Source organism: Hyperoodon ampullatus (assembly GCF_949752795.1).
Source record: "Hyperoodon ampullatus genome assembly, chromosome: 10".
NCBI classification, from domain to species: Eukaryota; Metazoa; Chordata; class Mammalia; order Artiodactyla; family Ziphiidae; genus Hyperoodon; species Hyperoodon ampullatus.
Window position 1 is genome coordinate 53,334,569 of NC_136923.1, and position 13,177 is coordinate 53,347,745.

General features: G+C 48.1%; 1 protein-coding gene across 1 annotated transcript; it reads left to right on the plus strand.

The window, feature by feature from the left end:
• Positions 1-6,054: 6,054 nt before the first annotated feature.
• LOC307058917 (speedy protein E4-like) lies at positions 6,055-12,048 on the plus strand (the record flags this gene model as incomplete). Its single annotated transcript, XM_079712620.1, has 7 exons — positions 6,055-6,163; positions 6,685-6,897; positions 7,533-7,591; positions 8,061-8,146; positions 9,660-9,824; positions 9,970-10,093; positions 11,914-12,048. The coding sequence occupies 7 exons, from the start codon at positions 6,055-6,057 to the stop codon at positions 12,046-12,048; spliced, it is 891 nt and encodes a 296-aa protein (XP_079568746.1).
• Between the last annotated feature and the right edge of the window lie 1,129 nt (positions 12,049-13,177).

The window sequence follows — 13,177 nt, forward strand, 5'->3', positions numbered from 1 at the left end:
ATTTTTTTCAACACTAACACACCTACCACAACCAGGAAAGGCAACGTTGAAGAAGAAAACTCAAGTTTCTAATCTAACAGAAAAGGACAGGCTCTTCTTTGAAGCTCAGCGACACGTCTTACTTTCAAGGCAGGGGAGGGACTTCCCTGGTGTTCCAGTGGTAAAGAATCTGCCTTCTAATACAGGGTACGCGGGTTCAAAGCCTGGGAACACTGGTCCGGGGGCTAAGATCCCACACGCCACGGGGCAATTAAGCCCGCGTGCCGCAACTAAGACACGATGCAGCCTAAGAGAAATAAATAATTTTTTACAAATAAAAATAAAAAAATAAAGGCAGGGGAAGCAGGAAAGTGACCATCACATGTGAATTCCTTCTTATTCAAAATACAGGTCGTAGCAGTTTACTTGGGCTGCATCACAAAGTACGACACACTGGCGGGCTTAAGCAACACAAATGCACTGTCCAACATTTATGCAGGCTGGAAGTCTGAGATCAAGGTGTCAGCAGGGTTGGTCCCCTCTGAGGGCTGTACGGGAGGATGTGCGCCAGGCTTCCTGGTGGAGAGGGCAGTTTCCTCAGCAGCACATGCACTATGTATGTACCAGGTAGGTGCCTGGGCTGAACTCTGATCCCAGGGCTGCTTATCCGCAGCAGCACCAGGCCGCTGGAGGGCTTGTCACGGACCTGTTGGCAGGAGGACTGGAGGCTGACACAGACGTCCGCTCAGCTGTGGACCCATGGCACGGCCACAGCCCTGCCAGAGGCTGCCTGGGTGAAATCCAGGTCACGGTTCTCCTCCCTCCTGCTTATTGCATTCAACGACGCCTTGAAGACCCTCTACTGCACCAGCCTGGGTGGCACATCCCACCCAGACATTCCCGAATCAGAAGCATGTCAACTGAGAAGGTTAAAATTAGGCCCTAGCTCAGTGCTGTGGAATTAGAATCTGTGAGGCTGGGTCCAGGCATCTGTGTTGGAATATTTTCTCCATGTGACTCTCATGCCGAAAGGATTGTATTGACAAAGCACTTGTGCTTCACTCTACCGATATTTCTGCACTAGAGCTACAGCCGTTGTTATACTAAACTGCATCCACAGGAGGAAAAGAGAGGAGGAGAGGTGATAGTTTTGCTTGTCTCCAAACACGCTGTTACTGAACCAAACTTGGGTCCACTCGCCCGCTCGCACTAAAGCCAATCTACTGACACCGGGTCACGGTGAAGGAAAGTGCCACGTTTATGACAGGGCAACAAGCAAGGGGTCCAGGTATCTAGGGCTCAAAAGGCCCCCACTCCCCAATGGCTTTCAGGGAAAGGTGTTTACAGATGGGGTGAGGCTGTTGGTGGGAATGTACACTGGTGCTGCCACTATGCAGAACAGCATGGTGGTTCCTCAAAACACTAAAGCTAGAGCTACCATAGGACCCAGCAATCCCACTCTGGGCATATACCTAGAGAAAACCATAATTCAAAAAGACACATGCACCCCAATATGTATAGCAGTACTATTTACAATAGCCAAAACATGGAAGCAACTTAAATGTCCATCGACAGAGGAATGGATAAGGAAGATGTGGTACATATGTGTGATGGAATACTACTCAGCCATAAAAAAGAATGAGATAATGCCATGTGCAGCAACATGGATGGACCTAGAGATTATCATACTAAGTGAAGGAAGTCAGACAAAGACAAATACCATATGCTATCACTCCTATGTGGAATCTAAGACAGTGATACAAATGAACTTCTTAACAAAACAGAAACAGACTCACAGACATAGAAAACAAACTTATGGTTACCAAAAGGGAAAGGTGGGGGAGAGGGATAGATCAGGAGGTTGGGACTAACGTATGCACACAACTACATATAAAACAGACAATCAACAAAGACCTCCTGTATAGCACAGGGATCTCTACTCAATATTCTGTATTAACCTAGGGAGTTCCCTGGTGGCCCAGAGGTTAGGATTCTGGTCTTTCACGTCCGTGGCCCAGGTTCAATCCCTGGTCAGGGAACTGAGATCCTACAAGCCACACAGTGCCACGAAACAAAAAGCAAAATTCTGTAATAACCTAAATGGGAAAACAATCTGAAAAAGAATAGATATCTGTATACATATAACTGAATCACTTTGCTGTACACCGGAAACTAACACAACACTGTAAATCAACTATACTCCCACTATAAAATTTAAAAAATGTTTAAAGTGAATTACAAACGAGTGGGTGAGGGAGGGGAGGTTGAGGGGTGTGTGGTCAGCTTGTGGACATTCTTCCGACTGGTTGGTGGTGAGGTAATCTGAGGTCAACATCATCAACCTTCTGGTTCCAGCTGGTCTGGGGTCTACGTGCTTGTGGGCAGCATGCAGTTAACTTCTTCCCCCTGCTGGGGGCTTCAGTCTCTGCAAAACAGCTCTAAGGACGTGGCTCAGAACAGTATCTACAGCCCTTGAGGAGGAATTAAAGGTCCTTGACTTTGTTTAACGGCTACACTAGTATTATTTGGTCTTTTTGGACTCTTTTCCTTTCTTTTTGCACTTTCTCCCTTCTCTGATTAAATTGTTTGTTTCGAACTCAGGGAAGCCTAGGAGGCTAAAATTTTCTAAAGACAAGAAGCAGGCAGAAGACATGGGGAGAATCCGTCCCAAGAAGGCCCCACAAGGTCCTGCTCACTTACAACATCACATTCAATCTGGGCTGTTTACGCCATTTTTGGACAACATACCAACACATCTTAAGATGGGTCCCACCCGACTGTAGCACATCTGGACAAGGTGCGGTGGGGTGGGATTATGCAAATCCAGATCTGAAGACTAGATAAAGCAATCAGGGTATTTCACAGTACACAAGAGAAATTTTCACGGGGACAGAATACAAACCTTCCAATATTTGAAAGCCTGTTAACCAACAGGGAGAGTGAACTTCTGTTTTGTTATACAAGGACCCAATCAGCTGTGATGGTTGAAAGCATGATGAATACAAATCTGAATTCATTTGCCTCCTAACAATGCAACGTCTACAGCAGAGGGACACAGGTTCTCAAGCAGCAGTGCTTTTCCCAGCAGTGCGGACCCTGAGGAGACCCGGGCTGTGGCAGCTCTGGAGGACCTCAGACACTCTTTGCATGGCCTCTGAGACCTAGAACATCTCAGAAAGTCCACGAGTGCAAACCAAAGAGACACTCAGTCCCTGCACCTTGGATGAACTGACTTGACTCTACATATGCATTGCTTGGGCTAATTAGAAATGTGTAAGTGATCAAAAGACAAAATAAACCTCTGGGCACATCCTGAACAACAGAGATACTTCTCATCAAAGCCCAAACAATAATTCAAAAGCAAGATTCAGGGCCAAAATGTGGAAACAACCCAAGTGTTCATTGACAGATGAATGGATCAAGAAAATGTAGTGTGTATATTCACACAACAGATATTATTCACCCACAAACAGGAAGGAAAGTTTCTAATTGATACAAAGACCATTTATGTATTTTTCAAAGATTGACATTTCTTTGTATAAACAGTGAAAATTCAACAATTCCACTGTTAAGAGGAAAGGTTAGTGTTTCTTTGTAGAAACAATTAAGTCTCAGCAGTAGAGGCATAAGCACACACGTGCACACAGAGTTAAACAGAAATAGCACCCCCTACCTGCCCCCAATCTGATCCCCCGATGAGCCCTGCTGATTCTCCCTCCAAATACAGAGAACCTGTTTACTTCTCTCCATCTTCTCAGACATCGTCTTCCTGGACTACCACGCCAAATTCCTAAGCATATCTGGGTCTCCCGACTTCCACTCTTACTGAATCCCCACCCCATGCATTTATGCAGCAGCCAAAATCAGTTGTTTCCCTTTCAGTGCAAACTGGATCACGACACCTCTCCTTCACTGGTTTCCCGCTGCACTTGGCATACGTCTGAACTTCTTCAGACCCACGGCTTTATTTCCTTCTCACTCACTGTGTACTGTCCACACTGGCTTTGGGGTCTAGGAAGGAAATTTTGACACAGGCTACCACACAGATGACACTTGAAGACATTATGCTAAGTGGATAAGCCAGATACAAATGGACAAATGTTACATGATTCCACTTCTGTGAGATCCCCAGAGGGGTCAAATTCATAGAAACAGAAAGTGGAGTGGTGGGTGTCAGGGGCTGGGAGGGTGATGGGGAGTCAGTGTTTAATGGGGACAGAGTTTCAGTTTGACAGGATGAAAACACTCTGGAGATGGATGGTCGGGATGGTTGCACAACAATGAGAATTCTTTTTTTTGTTTTCCTTAAGATTTTTGTTTTACTTATTTTCGGCTGTGCTGGGTCTTCGTTGCTGTGCACAGGCTTTCTCTAGTTGCGGCGAGCGGGGGCTACTCTTCGGTGCGGTGCGCGGGCTTCTCATTGCGGTGGCTTCTCTTTGCGGCAGAGCATGGGCTCTAGGCGCACTGGCTCAGTAGTTGTGGCTCGCGGGCTGAGGAGTTATGGCTTGCAGGCTCAGGAGTTGTGGCGCATGGGCATAAGTTCTCCGCGGTATGTGGGATCTTCCCGGACCAGGTCTCGAACCCGTGACCCCTGCATCGGCAGGCGGATTCTTGACCACTGTGCCACCAGGGAAACCCAAGAAAAAAAGCAAGACTCAGACCCCCAGGGGAGGAATGCAAGTATGAGTTGGGAGGTTCAGAAGCTTCCAGTGACACTGCATGACCCTGAGTTGGCTATTTTCTTCTCTGCATCTCGGCTACCCTATACTTCCTACCCTCATAGAAAAATAACATGTCTGGAATTGGAAATTCTTCCATTTAGTCTTTTTGTGCATGTGACATTTTTATTCAGAACAATAATCTGTCTTGAACTGGAGATTTTTCCATTTAGTCTTTTGTACATGTGACACTTTTATTCAGGTAGTGAAATCTCTGGGTCAACAGTGATACCACATTCTCAGAATTTTGATACGTAGACTACAACTTATTAATTGGAATCGAGGGGCAGGCTTTGGACAATCCATGGACTTTGTGACATCCAAAGGTGCCCTTTGTGTGTGTGTGTGTGTCTGTGTCTGTGTCTGTGTGTCTGTTTGTAGACACCCTTTGAAGGATGCGTGAGCACCTGTAGTTTTCTATGATTTTAGCTTCTCCAAATGGCTCTTGTACTGAAAGGTGCCTGAGGGGAGCGGACGTGTGCTCCCCCAGTACAGAATTCTGAACACAGTGTCAGTAAACATTGAGCAGAAGAGCTTTGCCAAATTGCGTGTTTTAATGTAACTTTTTAATCCAGTTAGTCAATGTACCTGGGATCTTTTTTTACATACTTATCTCAATGTTTTTTTCTTTTTTTTGCAGTACGCGGGCCTCCCACTGTTGTGGCCTCTCCTGTTGTGGAGCACAGGCTCCGGACGCGCAGGTTCAGCGGCCATGGCTCACGGGCCCAGCCGCTCTGTGGCATTTGGGATCTTCACGAGCTGGGGTGCCAACCCGTGTCCCCTGCATCGGCAGGTGGACTCTCAACCACTGCGCCACCAGGGAAGCCCTTATCTCACTCTTATAAGGCTGAACCGTTGCTGCTTCCCCTAACTTTCCTTGTCCCTCTCCCCACTCTCCCACGAGGCCGTGGAAAAGGAATGGGACGGAGAGGGAGAGTCCAGCAGGGAGAGGACAGTGCACCTGCTGGGAAGCGGTAAAGAGGGGTCTGGACGCCTTGAGGGGGGTTTTGTAGGACGGGCAGAGGTTGGGTCAGTGGCAGGAGATACCATTTACCCCTGATCTCTGGGACAAGTGCACACATAGGTCTGACAGTTACTTGCGTTTTCCTTCAAACTGGTTTCCTTCAAACTCCGATTATGACATTAGAGGCTTCCGACCTTTCTGATTGGAAGGACCAGATTCCGTGGTGCTTGGCAGCAGTAGTAGACAACAGAATCTCGCCAGAGCTTCTCTCCACTGACAGTTGCCCCGCAGCTTGGAGAAGGGATGACCACTTGTGTTTAGCCCAAGTCCAGAAGAAGAGTTGGGACAAAGCAGAGTCTAGGCTTCGAGGAAGGGAAGAGTTTGGGAGACATCATGGACAATCGTCAACCGAGTTCCCAGGCTGAGGACCAGAACTCTCAGTCCAGCTCTTCAGGGTACCCCCTGGAGGTGACTGTCTATGAAGAAAGCTCAGGACCGTCAGGTGAGGGAGATGGCACGAGAAGGAATTTCAGAGGCTTGACCAGTAAGGAGGAAAGGGTACAGAGGTCGGGAAGGAGCACCTGCGTAAGATGCCTATGAAAGAAAGGAGACATTCAGAAAGCAAGGGATTGAGGGAGGAGAGCACAGAAGCTGGGGACACGGAACACCTGGGGAGCAAGAAAGAGGGTTAGGAGATGAGATCCAAGGATAAGAGAAGGGAAGAGAGGAAACAAGGGGAGGGTTCTTTTTTTTTTTTTTTCTTGGTGGGAGAAATTATCTACCATGAGAAAGAGTTTCGAGGACAGGAAGCTGGACAAATGACAAAAAGAGTCAGGGAGGTGATAGGTAGATATGGACAGAGAAAGATGGAAAGATGACTTGGGGCAAGGTCGGCGGTCTGTGAGACTGGAAAGCCCGGGGGTGCTTCGAGGGGGAGGCGGAGTCGGGGTGGGGTTGGGTGGTCACCAGTGGCTGAATTCCCAAGACGAGAGCATCATACTGTAGTCTCTTCTCCTTCGTCAGCCCCCTGGGCCGGTTGCAGCCCCCTGCCTCAGGGCCCCGGCTGTAAGAGGAAGAGGTCAGTGGCACTCAGAGTGGAGGTGGAGGGCAACACGGCCGCTGAGGCCCAGGACACCTCAGTCGTGGAGTCGCTGAGTGGGCTCCAGATGAAGCTGAAGCGACAGCGGGTGTCTCCAGTGCTGCCTGAGCACCACGAGGTCTTCAAGTGGACGCTCGGTAAGGACCCGCCCGTCCCCACCGCCCAGCACCCTCCAATCCTATACTTGAAAAACAAGCAGACAAAAACTTCCCATGACTACACTTTTCCAGTGGAAAAGAATTCCCTGCTACTTGGTGCGCTCTCCATCCCTGGCGGACTGTCTACGGATAAAGGATACAGGGGACACATAAATGATACAGGATGAGGTTAAATTTAGAAATGATACAAGACTAGGTTAGATTTAGAAATGATACAGGATTAGGTTTGCTTGGTTTCAACTGTACCCGAGACTCTAGCTCTTACTGGCCTTTTGAATCTTACTGGCATATGGCGGGGGGCGGGGGGGCTTACAAGCCATGTTCACCCCGACATGACTGTCAATTGAGACATTGGCTGAGAGTAACTCGATGGCCTCTGCAGTGGTACGTAAATGCATGATGAAGGGGCATCACTCCCGGTCACTCGGCCCCCCCAGAAGGGGAGTCACCCCCTTTCCTCCCACAGTGAATGGTCTTCCCTCCCCTCTTCCCGTCAGCTTCACCCTGGGCCACATCTTGGCATTTCCCCAGGGGGGCGCGGTTCTCCCTCTTGGCTCTGGAATGCTCCCACGACAGCCCTGTTCCCACTGGCAACATCTGCCCTCTTTTCACAGAGGATCCCGTCATTAAGAAATTCCTCGCCTGGGACAAAAACCTGGAAGTATCTGACAAGGTAAGTCACCCACTGAGATGGATTCCTGCGCCAGCGCCTGTCCTGGGTGGGTGCGCTGGGTGCTGTCTACACCCACGTTTCCACTCCCCTCCCAACCTCATGCCTTGTCAACACTTCCCTCCAGGGGCCTCGAGGTCCCCTCCGGGATCTGAGCCCCAGGTGTGCCCCTTTGGTGGTTGCTGCCTAAGTCCCCTCTCCTCTCAGCTCCTGGGGACTCGCCTTGGCTCTGGTTCATCGAACACCGTCCTGTGCCAGCGGCCCTAAGTCCACGCCCTCAATCCCACAGCCTCCCATCCTGGGAGCGCCGCCACCTCTGACCTCCTGTCCTCTCCCCAGGCTCACCCCCCACGGGGGTCTCTCCTCCAAGTGGCACCACCCATTCCTCGTCCCCTGCTCTCTTCTCCCTCCCACTCTTTCTCCTCTTCCAGGATGTGACCTGTCTCCTACGTTTTTTCCCTCTTTCCATCGGTATCTCCTGTCCATGGTGATAGCTTATGTTAGCCGGGCTGGGCTCTTCTCCTGGGAATTCCAGAGAATCCATTCCTTCATAGCTCTGTGAGTACCTTGCCCCATCCCCGCCATCAATATTCACTACCCTGGGAGGGCGGAGGGAGAGACGTGGGTCTCCGACTTTTCATCTATTTTTTTAAATCCCTTTGTACTGTTTACTCTGGGTGTGAAAATGACAGGATTACGGTACAGTGGTTTCTTTTTCAAACCAAGTTCTGTTTTTTATACCATTCATTGTCAAAACAAACTACCCTAATGTTAATTAAAACACAACGAAACAAAGCAAAACGCGAAACCTTCCTAAGAGGAGAGGAAGAAAGAACTGACACCATCCTGCCCCCCGAGTAAACAGACTTGAGACATTTCCAGTTCTGATTCTCCGGCCTCGGGTCTTCCCACATCAGCACCAAGTGTGATTATCTTCCGTTTCTGCGTTCCCACGACAAATGCCACAATCGGGGCCCATATCACATAGCGCGGATCTGGTGTCAAATGCTACCCACTGATGTTTCTTCCAAGTCTCCCAAGCCAGTCGGCTCTATCTGCCTGAATATCCTTCCAAATCACAGGTCTGACCACTTCACACAATTTTCATTGGCTAATGGCATGCCAAATCAAGGCCAGAGTTCTGGGTTGGAATTCAACTCTCTCTGCAATCTCCATCACACTGTCCTGATACTTTATTCCTGTGTTTCACTGTTCCTTCCAAATACCCTGCCCTCTAAGTTTCTATTGGGCTTTCTGTCCAGGTATCTTTCCCACACATTTATCTGAAGAAAATGACCCTATCCTTAAAGTGGGTTCAAACACCAAAACCTTCACAATGCCCGATCTCCCTAACTTCTGCATCCCGGAGGCACTTTAGTTAAAATCGTATTATAATGTGATGCTTTGCATTATAGTCATTTCTTATCTCCCCCCTTCCCCTTCCCCAGTCCCACTAGACTAGACACCATGTGGAAGGCAGGTATCGTCAAAATGTCAATGCATTCCCAAAACACTCAGCACAATTCTTTTCATTTGGCAAATGTTTGTTATTGTGAGTCTTCCAGGTAATCAGTATTGCATTTGGCCATGAGATAAAATGTCCATTCATTCATTCATCTAACAAACCTTATAAAGTACACCCTACATGCTGGGGAATATGAGGTGGTGGGAACAGAGATTCACAAAAGGCTGTTGAATTCATGCATCAATATGAACCAAGCCCTAAATGTGTCATTTGCTAAGAGAGGGATGAATGCAGAAACAGATCAGATCAGCTCCTGCCCTCACGAACTGTACATGTACCTACAACATAGGGAGAGAGGTGTGTGCACATAAAACAAGTTGAAGGGAACGGGGGGTTTGGATCGTGGCCTCATCATCAAGGCATGAGAGGCACCCTTCCGCAGGTCCTGCCTGGCAGTGGCTCCTTGATGACTGGGCGGCTCTCGGTGACGCTGGGCAGGGCTGGGTGGGTCGTGTGAGGATGCTCAGCCTGCCTCTTTTCTGGGAAGCTGATCTCAAGTGGAGGCCCTTCCTGCCCTGATGACAGCGACCTGATGTCTTTCCCCAGCTATGTGGCCAGCGACATGGAAGAGGACAACCAGGCCCCCAAGCAGGCCATCGTTTTGTTCCTCTATGGAGAGAACCGCTCCCAGCATGCCTTGTTCCACAAACTGCGTTTGCGGTTCATCCGTTCCATGGGCTGGAAGAGGAGGGTCACTCGGGAAGAGTGTGAGTAGGTGGGCAGGCTGTGGTGGTCTCGGGGAGGGGGAGGGCCGGAGAGGAGGTGGGGATCATGGGGGACTCGGTTTGGGACTTGGAGAGAGACGAGAAGGAACCGGAGGCCGGGCAACGGGAGGCAGCGGCATCCTCACTGCCAGGGGCTGTTTGTCTTTCCAGATCCAGGCTTTTGATCCAGAGCTCTGGGTGTGGGGAAGAGATCGCGCCCTCTTGCCCCAGAGGCCCCAGGACCACGCAGGCCTGAAGTCATCGGCCTGCGCAAAGGTAGGTCTGCGTGCGCAAAGGTGCGGGTGGAATGACGTGTTGTCTACTGAGGAAATCGGAGGAATCCCACTGCTGGACCCACATCACCTCTCACGCTGTGAAGGGGGCCAGCCGGGCACACAGCCACATGCGGACTCAGCGCCAGCCACGGACTGACAGCCACACACAGACACCAGCACCGCGGGGCCCGTGGGCGCCAGACCTCGGGGAAACCAGTTTGTCCCAGACGCATGGGTCTCACTGAAGTCATTTCACCCAAAGCAATTGGGTCCAAATAACAGCTTTGACGAGATGGTGATTGTTTTCCATATACTGTGTTTCCAGTTTCTCTTTTTCATTCATTTTTGGCCTTACATTCCTCAGGGATATGGGTTCTAGCATTTACCTACAACAAAGTCAATGTCTACAAACAGGATATTAGATAGAACAGCCCACACGTTCAATAAGAAAAGATGAATTATGACTAGCTTTATTTTCATCCAAATTTACTTTCAAATTGCCTATGGCCATATCACTGGGACTCTTTATTTCCCCTGACTCACCACTTCTGGACCAATGATTCCTCTTGTACAATTCACCTTTTCCCCCTCACGTTTATGTTCAAGGGGGTTTATCACAACGACTGAAGGTTAAGGAATGCCATCTTCAGCATGGCTTATTGCAATTGACACATTAGAGTTCTAGATGTGGGCAGAGGATTGAGCAAACATTTGGTTTAAATCTTGCAAACTAGCTGTCTTAGTCCATTCAACATGCCCTACTACAGACCGCGTGGCTTATAAACAACACAGCACGGTCTCTTTTACAAGGGCAATAATCTCATTCATGAGGGCTCTACCCCATGACCTAATAACCTCCCAAAGACCCCACCTCCTAATACCAGCACCTTAGGGGTTAAGAGTTTAAGATTTCAACATAAGAATTTTGGGGGGACACAAACATTCAGCCCATAACACTAACCAAGTTTAGGACTCAGTATTATTTAAACGTTAGCATCCAGGGAGTTCCCTGGTGGAGCAGTGGTTAAGAATCCGCCTGCCAATGCAGGGCACACGGGTTCGAGCCCTGGTCCGGGAAGACCCCACATGCCGCGGAGCAACTAAGCCCGTGCGCCACAACTACTGTGCCTGCGCTCTAGAGCCCACGAGCCACAACTACTGAGCCTGCGTTCTAGAGCCCGCAAGCCGCAACTACTCAGCCTGTGTGCCTAGAGCCCATGCTCTGCAACAAGAGAAGCCATCACGAGAAGCAACGGAGAGTAGTCCTCGCTCACCAGAACTAGAGAAAGCCCACATGCAGCAACAGAGACCCAATGCAGCCAAAAATAAAAGAAAGAAAATAAGTAAATAAATGAAAAATTAATAATAACATACACATTAGCACGCAGGGTTAGGTTTAGGGATCCGGCCTCAGGTCTCCTGGTCCACGATATTGACTTGTCAGTGATGTCCGTAGTGTGCTTCCAAGTTCAGAATTTAAGTGGTGCCAAAGGACCAAGGTGAATTAAGACTAAAGCAGCATTCTCCAAATGCCAGCTCCCTGAGCAGAATCACCTGGAGTCTGGGCTATAAAGCAGATTACTGGGCCTGACCTTAGGTGTATTCAGTAGTTTTTGGAGTCAGGGTCACCAAAGTCCAAGAATCGCACTTGAAAACAATGAATGGTTCAGGATTGGGGTTCAGAATGGAGAACTTGAGATAAAACTGCAATCATAAATGGGTCTCAATTCTGGTTAGAATTGACTAAGAATGTGAAAACCTTTATATCTGGACAGTTGCCACTTTGAAATCTGACATCCTTGCTCCTTCTCTTACTTCCAGATCACAGAGTGCAGGAGAGATGGGGATGTTCAACACGAGGTCAATCCAGACACTGATGAGAGCCGTGAGGAAGGAAGGGAGAAGCCTCTTGTGCAGATCATCGGGAAGAAGCCAGCATCTTCTAGAATGAGCTGAGGAGAGTTTTCGTGTCATACTCCTAGGAGCGGGGTGTGCTTCTAGGAGTCTGTGGCAGGAGAGTAAGAAAACAGGTTTTTTTCAGATTCCACCCTTTTGGAAGGCACCACCCTAATTTTCAGATCATTTCATTCCCATCTCCCCTGAGATGAACATTGGAGGTCCAATTTTTTATACACTTGTTTGCCCCAGTCTAGAAGTGTTTGAAGGTGGAGTGTAGGGGCTCAGAATAGGAGGGAATAACTTTAAAATATATAATTAGAGCCATAGGGTTCTGACTGATGACAACTTTCACTGGCTTATTTTGAAAATGTCACCTATAAAATTATTGTATTTTTATATTTTATATTTATATATTTATTTTAAATAGTTTTGAAATTGTCATTTTGAAACATCTTGTTCCTACAAAGTGTTCTGATGAGTACCATAGCTGTTGTATATTTACACATATATACAATTTTACTCACATTTTCAAGAGAGATTGTTGATTTTATCTATTACATAATATACATTTTATCTATTATATAATATTTCCATTCTACTTATAGCTTGGTGGGTATTTCCCCCCAATTCTTGTAAGCATAAATTTTATTTTTTTAGTTCTCATTATTGAATTGTGGGAATTCAGTCGTAATTTTTTAACTTGTCTCAGCATGTTATTTGTATGTTATTTTGTATGTTATTTTAGATTATTAAAGAGTACCGTGTGATGCAGCTTTTGGGGAACTACAATAAAGATGAAAGTCGGGCCTCCCTGGTGGCGCAGTGGTTGAGAGTCCGCCTGCCGATGCAGGGGATACGGGTTCGTGCCCCGGTCTGGGAGGATCCCATATGCCGCGGAGCGGTTGGGCCCGTGAGCCATGGCTGCTGAGCCTGCGCGTCCGGAGCCTGTGCTCCGCAACGGGAGAGGCCACAACAGTGAGAGGCCCGCGTACCACAAAAAAAAAAAAAAAAAAAAAAAAAAAAGATGAAAGTCTTCTCACAGTCATGACATGTGTGGTCATTACCAGTCGGCTTCGCCTCTTTGCTGTCCAACGAGGTGTTGCTTAATGGCGTTGTGATTATCCAACCACATTTCTTAACTCTGAAGAATAATCCTGAATTATTTTTCATGTAGAGAAAACTACAG